The sequence below is a fragment of the Eucyclogobius newberryi genome, unplaced genomic scaffold (assembly GCF_026437365.1).
Source record: "Eucyclogobius newberryi isolate DKJ021-1_F unplaced genomic scaffold, fEucNew1.0.hap1 SCAF_3, whole genome shotgun sequence".
Classification (NCBI taxonomy): Eukaryota; Metazoa; Chordata; class Actinopteri; order Gobiiformes; family Gobiidae; genus Eucyclogobius; species Eucyclogobius newberryi.
Genome location: NW_027315945.1, coordinates 43,093,463 through 43,102,991, shown reverse-complemented (window position 1 = coordinate 43,102,991; position 9,529 = coordinate 43,093,463). Strand labels below are relative to the sequence as shown.

Here is a 9,529-nt window from a genome sequence, read left to right as displayed (position 1 = left end):
CGTCCTGCTAAAGACAAGAACGTCAGGCCTACAGAATAAAAGCACACACGTCCTGCTAAAGACAAGAACGTCAGGCCTACAGAATAAAAGCACACACGTCCTGCTAAAGACAAGAACGTCAGGCCTACAGAATAAAAGCACACACGTCCTGCTAAAGACAAGAACGTCAGGCCTACAGAATAAAAGCACACACGTCCTGCTAAAGACAAGAACGTCAGGCCTACAGAATAAAAGCACACACGTCCTGCTAAAGACAAGAACGTCAGGCCTACAGAATAAAAGCACACACGTCCTGCTAAAGACAAGAACGTCAGGCCTACAGAATAAAAGCACACACGTCCTGCTAAAGACAAGAACGTCAGGCCTACAGAATAAAAGCACACACGTCCTGCTAAAGACAAGAACGTCAGGCCTACAGAATAAAAGCACACACGTCCTGCTAAAGACAAGAACGTCAGGCCTACAGAATAAAAGCACACACGTCCTGCTAAAGACAAGAACGTCAGGCCTACAGAATAAAAGCACACACGTCCTGCTAAAGACAAGAACGTCAGGCCTACAGAATAAAAGCACACACGTCCTGCTAAAGACAAGAACGTCAGGCCTACAGAATAAAAGCACACACGTCCTGCTAAAGACAAGAACGTCAGGCCTACAGAATAAAAGCACACACGTCCTGCTAAAGACAAGAACGTCAGGCCTACAGAATAAAAGCACACACGTCCTGCTAAAGACAAGAACGTCAGGCCTACAGAATAAAAGCACACACGTCCTGCTAAAGACAAGAACGTCAGGCCTACAGAATAAAAGCACACACGTCCTGCTAAAGACAAGAACGTCAGGCCTACAGAATAAAAGCACACACGTCCTGCTAAAGACAAGAACGTCAGGCCTACAGAATAAAAGCACACACGTCCTGCTAAAGACAAGAACGTCAGGCCTACAGAATAAAAGCACACACGTCCTGCTAAAGACAAGAACGTCAGGCCTACAGAATAAAAGCACACACGTCCTGCTAAAGACAAGAACGTCAGGCCTACAGAATAAAAGCACACACGTCCTGCTAAAGACAAGAACGTCAGGCCTACAGAATAAAAGCACACACGTCCTGCTAAAGACAAGAACGTCAGGCCTACAGAATAAAAGCACACACGTCCTGCTAAAGACAAGAACGTCAGGCCTACAGAATAAAAGCACACACGTCCTGCTAAAGACAAGAACGTCAGGCCTTCAGAATAAAAGCACACACGTCCTGCTAAAGACAAGAACGTCAGGCCTACAGAATAAAAGCACACACGTCCTGCTAAAGACAAGAACGTCAGGCCTACAGAATAAAAGCACACACGTCCTGCTAAAGACAAGAACGTCAGGCCTACAGAATAAAAGCACACACGTCCTGCTAAAGACAAGAACGTCAGGCCTACAGAATAAAAGCACACACGTCCTGCTAAAGACAAGAACGTCAGGCCTACAGAATAAAAGCACACACGTCCTGCTAAAGACAAGAACGTCAGGCCTACAGAATAAAAGCACACACGTCCTGCTAAAGACAAGAACGTCAGGCCTTCAGAATAAAAGCACACACGTCCTGCTAAAGACAAGAACGTCAGGCCTACAGAATAAAAGCACACACGTCCTGCTAAAGACAAGAACGTCAGGCCTACAGAATAAAAGCACACACGTCCTGCTAAAGACAAGAACATAATAACAACAACAAGAACAAAATAAAAGCACGTCAGGCCTAAAAAATAAAAGCACGTCAGGCCTACAAAATAAAAGCGCATTCAGAGAGTGGGAGCTCCTTCACCTGAGTTAGCGTCGATTCTTGAAGTTGGTTTTCATTCTTTTCCTAAACACAGACAAACATTAGCTTCTTATTGATCTTGTTGAACTCGATGGGAAAACTCGATGGGAGGGTGTTAAAATCGATGGTGTTAAAGTCGATGGGATGGTGTTAAAGTCGATGGTGTTAAAGTCGATGGGATGGTGTTAAAGTCGATGGTGTTAAAGTCGATGGGATTGCGTTAAAGTCGATGGGAGGGTGTTAAAGTCGATGGGATGGTGTTAAAGTCGATGGGAGGGTGTTAAAGTCGATGGGATGGTGTTAAAGTCGATGGGATGGCGTTAAAGTCGATGGGAGGGTGTTAAAGTCGATGGGAGGGTGTTAAAGTCGATGGGAGGGCGTTAAAGTCGATGGGATTGCGTTAAAGTCGATGGGAGGGTGTTAAAGTCGATGGGATGGCGTTAAAGTCGATGGGATGGCGTTAAAGTCGATGGGAGGGTGTTAAAGTCGATGGGAGGCCGTTAAAGTCGATGGGATTGCGTTAAAGTCGATGGGAGGGTGTCAAAGTCGATGGGAGGGTGTTAAAGTCGATGGGAGGGCGTTAAAGTCGATGGGAGGGTGTTAAAGTCGATGGGATTGCGTTAAAGTCGATGGGAGGGTGTCAAAGTCGATGGGAGGGTGTTAAAGTCGATGGGATGGCGTTAAAGTCGATGGGAGGGTGTTAAAGTCGATGGGAGGGTGTTAAAGTCGATGGGAGGGCGTTAAAGTCGATGGGAGGGTGTTAAAGTCGATGGGATTGAGTTAAAGTCGATGGGAGGGTGTTAAAATCGATGGTGTTAAAGTCGATGGGATGGTGTTAAAGTCGATGGTGTTAAAGTCGATGGGAGGGTGTTAAAGTCGATGGGAGGGTGTTAAAGTCGATGGGAGGGCGTTAAAGTCGATGGGATTGCGTTAAAGTCGATGGGATGGCGTTAAAGTCGATGGGATGGCGTTAAAGTCGATGGGAGGGTGTTAAAGTCGATGGGAGGGTGTTAAAGTCGATGGGAGGGTGTTAAAGTCGATGGTGTTAAAGTCGATGGGAGGGTGTTAAAGTCGATGGGATTGCGTTAAAGTCGATGGGATTGCGTTTAAGTCGATGGGAGGGTGTTAAAGTCGATGGGATGGTGTTAAAGTCGATGGGAGGGTGTTAAAGTCGATGGGATGGTGTTAAAGTCGATGGGAGGGTGTTAAAGTCGATGGGATGGTGTTAAAGTCGATGGGATGGCGTTAAAGTCGATGGGAGGGTGTTAAAGTCGATGGGAGGGTGTTAAAGTCGATGGGAGGGTGTTAAAGTCGATGGGAGGGCGTTAAAGTCGATGGGATTGCGTTAAAGTCGATGGGAGGGTGTTAAAGTCGATGGGATGGCGTTAAAGTCGATGGGATGGCGTTAAAGTCGATGGGAGGGTGTTAAAGTCGATGGGAGGGCGTTAAAGTCGATGGGATTGCGTTAAAGTCGATGGGAGGGTGTCAAAGTCGATGGGATGGCGTTAAAGTCGATGGGAGGGTGTTAAAGTCGATGGGAGGGTGTTAAAGTCGATGGGATTGAGTTAAAGTCGATGGGAGGGTGTTAAAATCGATGGTGTTAAAGTCGATGGGATGGTGTTAAAGTCGATGGCGTTAAAGTCGATGGGATTGCGTTAAAGTCGATGGGAGGGTGTTAAAGTCGATGGGATGGCGTTAAAGTCGATGGGAGGGTGTTAAAGTCGATGGGAGGGTGTTAAAGTCGATGGGAGGGCGTTAAAGTCGATGGGAGGGTGTTAAAGTCGATGGGATTGAGTTAAAGTCGATGGGAGGGTGTTAAAATCGATGGTGTTAAAGTCGATGGGATGGTGTTAAAGTCGATGGTGTTAAAGTCGATGGGAGGGTGTTAAAGTCGATGGGAGGGTGTTAAAGTCGATGGGAGGGCGTTAAAGTCGATGGGATTGCGTTAAAGTCGATGGGATGGCGTTAAAGTCGATGGGAGGGTGTTAAAGTCGATGGGAGGGTGTTAAAGTCGATGGGAGGGCGTTAAAGTCGATGGGATTGCGTTAAAGTCGATGGGAGGGTGTTAAAGTCGATGGGATGGCGTTAAAGTCGATGGGAGGGTGTTAAAGTCGATGGGAGGGTGTTAAAGTCGATGGGAGGGCGTTAAAGTCGATGGGATTGAGTTAAAGTCGATGGGAGGGTGTTAAAATCGATGGTGTTAAAGTCGATGGGATGGTGTTAAAGTCGATGGCGTTAAAGTCGATGGGATTGCGTTAAAGTCGATGGGAGGGTGTTAAAGTCGATGGGATGGCGTTAAAGTCGATGGGAGGGTGTTAAAGTCGATGGGAGGGCGTTAAAGTCGATGGGAGGGTGTTAAAATCGATGGTGTTAAAGTCGATGGGATGGTGTTAAAGTCGATGGGAGGGTGTTAAAGTCGATGGGAGGGTGTTAAAGTCGATGGGAGGGTGTTAAAGTCGATGGGAGGGTGTTAAAGTCGATGGTGTTAAAGTCGATGGGATGGTGTTAAAGTCGATGGTGTTAAAGTCGATGGGAGGGTGTTAAAGTCGATGGGAGGGTGTTAAAGTCGATGGGATACCTTGGAGGGGCCGTTGACACATCCGTTTGGCGCAGAATCGGCTGAAGATGAAAATAAAAACATAGTTATGTCACAACAACATAAATATAAAACTAATTAATGCTGAGGGGTGTGGCTTATGACGAAGGGCGTGGCCTCTGGTCTGGGTGGGTGTGGTCTGAGGGGGTGATAAACAGTATGTAAAACAGATAAACAGCAGTAAAGTCACATTAGGCTGAAGTTGTGTCATTAACATTGTAACTAAAAGATTAAATGATTGTTTTGTTAATTATTTAAAGAATCAAGACCCTGACGCCCCCTGACCCTGACACCCCCTGACCCTGACACCCCCTGACCCTGACGCCCCCTGACCCTGACACCCCCTGACCCTGACGCCCCCTGACCCTGACACCCCCTGACCCTGACGCCCCCTGACCCTGACGCCCCCTGACCCTGACACCCCCTGACCCTGACGCCCCCTGACCCTGACACCCCCTGACCCTGACGCCCCCTGACCCTGACACCCCCTGACCCTGACGCCCCCTGACCCTGACACCCCCTGACCCTGACGCCCCCTGACCCTGACGCCCCCTGACCCTGACACCCCCTGACCCTGACGCCCCCTGACCCTGACACCCCCTGACCCTGACGCCCCCTGACCCTGACACCCTGACACCCCCTGACCCTGACGCCCCCTGACCCTGACGCCCCCTGACCCTGACACCCTGACACCCCCTGACCCTGACGCCCCCTGACCCTGACACCCCCTGATCCTGACGCCCCTGACACCCCCTGACCCTAACCCCCTGACCCTGACGCCCCCTGAGATCCCCTGACCCTGACGCCCCCTGACCCTGACGCCCCCTGACCCTGACACCCCCTGACCCTGACACCCCCTGACCCTGACGCCCCCTGACCCTGACGCCCCCTGACCCTGACGCCCCCTGACCCTGACACCCCCTGACCCTGACGCCCCCTGACCCTGACACCCCCTGACCTTAACCCCCTGACCCCGTGACCCTGAATCGTCTTCAAAACATGTAAACTGTCTTTTAATGATGAAATTATAGTCAAACTAACGACATGATTGACTCACAATCTACAAATGGTTCGCGTAGGGGCGTGGTCAGACTTACTGATTGGCTGTGGGGAAGGGGCGTGGTCAGACTTACTGATTGGCTGTGGGGAAGGGGCGTGGTCAGACTTACTGATTGGCTGTGGGGAAGGGGCGTGGTCAGACTTACTGATTGGCGGTGGGGAAGGGGCGTGGTCAGACTTACTGATTGGCTGTGGGGAAGGGGCGTGGTCAGACTTACTGATTGGCGGTGGGGAAGGGGCGTGGTCAGACTTACTGATTGGCTGTGGGGAAGGGGCGTGGTCAGACTTACTGATTGGCGGTGGGGAAGGGGCGTGGTCAGACTTACTGATTGGCTGTGGGGAAGGGGCGTGGTCAGACTTACTGATTGGCGGTGGGGAAGGGGCGTGGTCAGACTTACTGATTGGCTGTGGGGAAGGGGCGTGGTCAGACTTACTGATTGGCTGTGGGGAAGGGGCGTGGTCAGACTTACTGATTGGCGGTGGGGAAGGGGCGTGGTCAGACTTACTGATTGGCTGTGGGGAAGGGGCGTGGTCAGACTTACTGATTGGCTGTGGGGAAGGGGCGTGGTCAGACTTACTGATTGGCTGTGGGGAAGGGGCGTGGTCAGACTTACTGATTGGCGGTGGGGAAGGGGCGTGGTCAGACTTACTGATTGGCTGTGGGGAAGGGGCGTGGTCAGACTTACTGATTGGCTGTGGGTTTGGGTTTGCGTTCCTCTGGATCTTACAGTCCATCATGAGCTCGCTCAACTTCTCCACTGAAACACAAACATGTACGAGTCAACAACAGACACACAACAGACACACAACAGACACACGACAGACACACAACAGACACACGACAGACACACAACAGACACACAACAGACACACAACAGACACACAACAGACACACAACAGACACACGACAGACACACGACAGACACACGACAGACACACAACAGACACACGACAGACACACAACAGAACCACAACAGACACACAACAGACACACAACAGACACACAACAGAACCACAACAGACACACGACAGACACACAACAGACACACGACAGACACACGACAGACACACAACAGAACCACAACAGACACACAACAGACACACAACAGACACACAACAGAACCACAACAGACACACGACAGACACACAACAGACACACGACAGACACACGACAGACACACAACAGACACACAACAGACACACGACAGACACAACAGACACACGACAGACACACGACAGACACACAACAGACACACGACAGACACACGACAGACACACGACAGACACACAACAGAACCACAACAGACACACAACAGACACACAACAGACACACAACAGACACACGACAGACACACGACAGACACACAACAGACACACAACAGAACCACAACAGACACACAACAGACACACAACAGACACACAACAGAACCACAACAGACACACAACAGACACACGACAGACACACGACAGACACACAACAGACACACAACAGACACACAACAGAACCACAACAGACACACAACAGACACACAACAGACACTCAACAGAACCACAACAGAACCACAACAGACACACAACAGAACCACAACAGACACACAACAGACACACGACAGACACACAACAGACACACAACAGAACCACAACAGACACACAACAGACACACAACAGACACACAACAGACACACGACAGACACAACAGACACACGACAGACACACAACAGACACACGACAGACACACAACAGACACACGACAGACACACAACAGAACCACAACAGACACACAACAGACACACAACAGACACACGACAGACACACAACAGACACACAACAGACACACGACAGACACACAACAGACACACAACAGACACACGACAGACACACGACAGACACATCAGACACACGACAGACACACGACAGACACACAACAGACACACAACAGACACACGACAGACACACAACAGACACACAACAGACACACAACAGAACCACAACAGACACACAACAGACACACAACAGACACACAACAGAACCACAACAGACACACAACAGACACACAACAGACACACAACAGAACCACAACAGACACACAACAGACGAACAACAGACACACAACAGACACACAACAGACACACGACAGACACACAACAGACACACAACAGAACCACAACAGACACACAACAGACACACGACAGACACATCAGACACACGACAGACACACGACAGACACACAACAGACACACAACAGACACACAACAGAACCACAACAGACACACAACAGACACACAACAGACACACGACAGACACACGACAGACACACAACAGACACACGACAGACACACGACAGACACACAACAGACACACGACAGACACACGACAGACACACAACAGACACACAACAGACACACGACAGACACAACAGACACACAACAGAACCACAACAGACACACAACAGACACACAACAGACACACAACAGACACACGACAGACACAACAGACACACGACAGACACACAACAGACACACGACAGACACACAACAGACACACGACAGACACACAACAGACACACGACAGACACACAACAGAACCACAACAGACACACAACAGACACACGACAGACACAACAGACACACGACAGACACACAACAGACACACGACAGACACACAACAGAACCACAACAGACACACGACAGACACACAACAGACACACGACAGACACACAACAGACACACAACAGACACACGACAGACACACAACAGACACACGACAGACACACGACAGACACACGACAGACACACGACAGACACACAACAGAACCACAACAGACACACAACAGACACACAACAGACACACGACAGACACACAACAGACACACAACAGACACACAACAGACACACGACAGACACACAACAGACACACAACAGACACACAACAGAACCACAACAGACACACAACAGACACACAACAGACACACGACAGACACACAACAGACACACAACAGAACCACAACAGACACACGACAGACACACAACAGACACACAACAGACACACAACAGAACCACAACAGACACACGACAGACACACGACAGACACACAACAGACACACAACAGACACACGACAGACACACAACAGACACACAACAGAACCACAACAGACACACAACAGAACCACAACAGACACACAACAGAACCACAACAGACACACAACAGACACACAACAGACACACAACAGACACACGACAGACACACGACAGACACACAACAGACACACAACAGAACCACAACAGACACACAACAGACACACGACAGACACACAACAGACACACGACAGACACAACAGACACACGACAGACACACAACAGACACACAACAGACACACAACAGACACACGACAGACACACGACAGACACACGACAGACACACAACAGAACCACAACAGACACACAACAGAACCACAACAGACACACAACAGACACACAACAGACACACGACAGACACACAACAGACACACAACAGACACACAACAGACACACGACAGACACACAACAGACACACAACAGACACACAACAGAACCACAACAGACACACGACAGACACACGACAGACACACAACAGACACACAACAGACACACAACAGAACCACAACAGACACACAACAGACACACAACAGACACACAACAGACACACGACAGACACACAACAGACACACAACAGACACACAACAGAACCACAACAGACACACAACAGACACACAACAGACACACAACAGAACCACAACAGACACACAACAGACACACAACAGACACACAACAGACACACGACAGACACACGACAGACACACGACAGACACATCAGACACACGACAGACACACGACAGACACACAACAGACACACAACAGACACACGACAGACACACAACAGACACACAACAGACACACAACAGAACCACAACAGACACACAACAGACACACAACAGACACACAACAGAACCACAACAGACACACAACAGACACACAACAGACACACAACAGAACCACAACAGACACACAACAGACACACAACAGACACACGAC

At 49.6% G+C, this 9,529-nt stretch overlaps 1 protein-coding gene across 3 annotated transcripts in view; it reads right to left on the bottom strand.

Annotated features, from left to right (window-relative positions):
• The window catches only part of LOC140373760 (rho guanine nucleotide exchange factor 2-like), an 89,302-nt gene that overhangs the window by 8,397 nt on the left and 71,376 nt on the right, over nucleotides 1-9,529 (bottom strand). For all 3 annotated transcript variants that reach the window (XM_072460408.1, XM_072460406.1, XM_072460407.1), the window contains exons 16-18: nucleotides 6,146-6,217; nucleotides 4,383-4,423; nucleotides 1,808-1,849 (exon numbers count right to left, since the gene is read on the bottom strand). In XM_072460408.1, coding sequence (XP_072316509.1) covers nucleotides 1,808-1,849; nucleotides 4,383-4,423; nucleotides 6,146-6,217 — 155 coding nt within the window. The remainder of the gene's footprint in view (nucleotides 1-1,807; nucleotides 1,850-4,382; nucleotides 4,424-6,145; nucleotides 6,218-9,529) is intronic.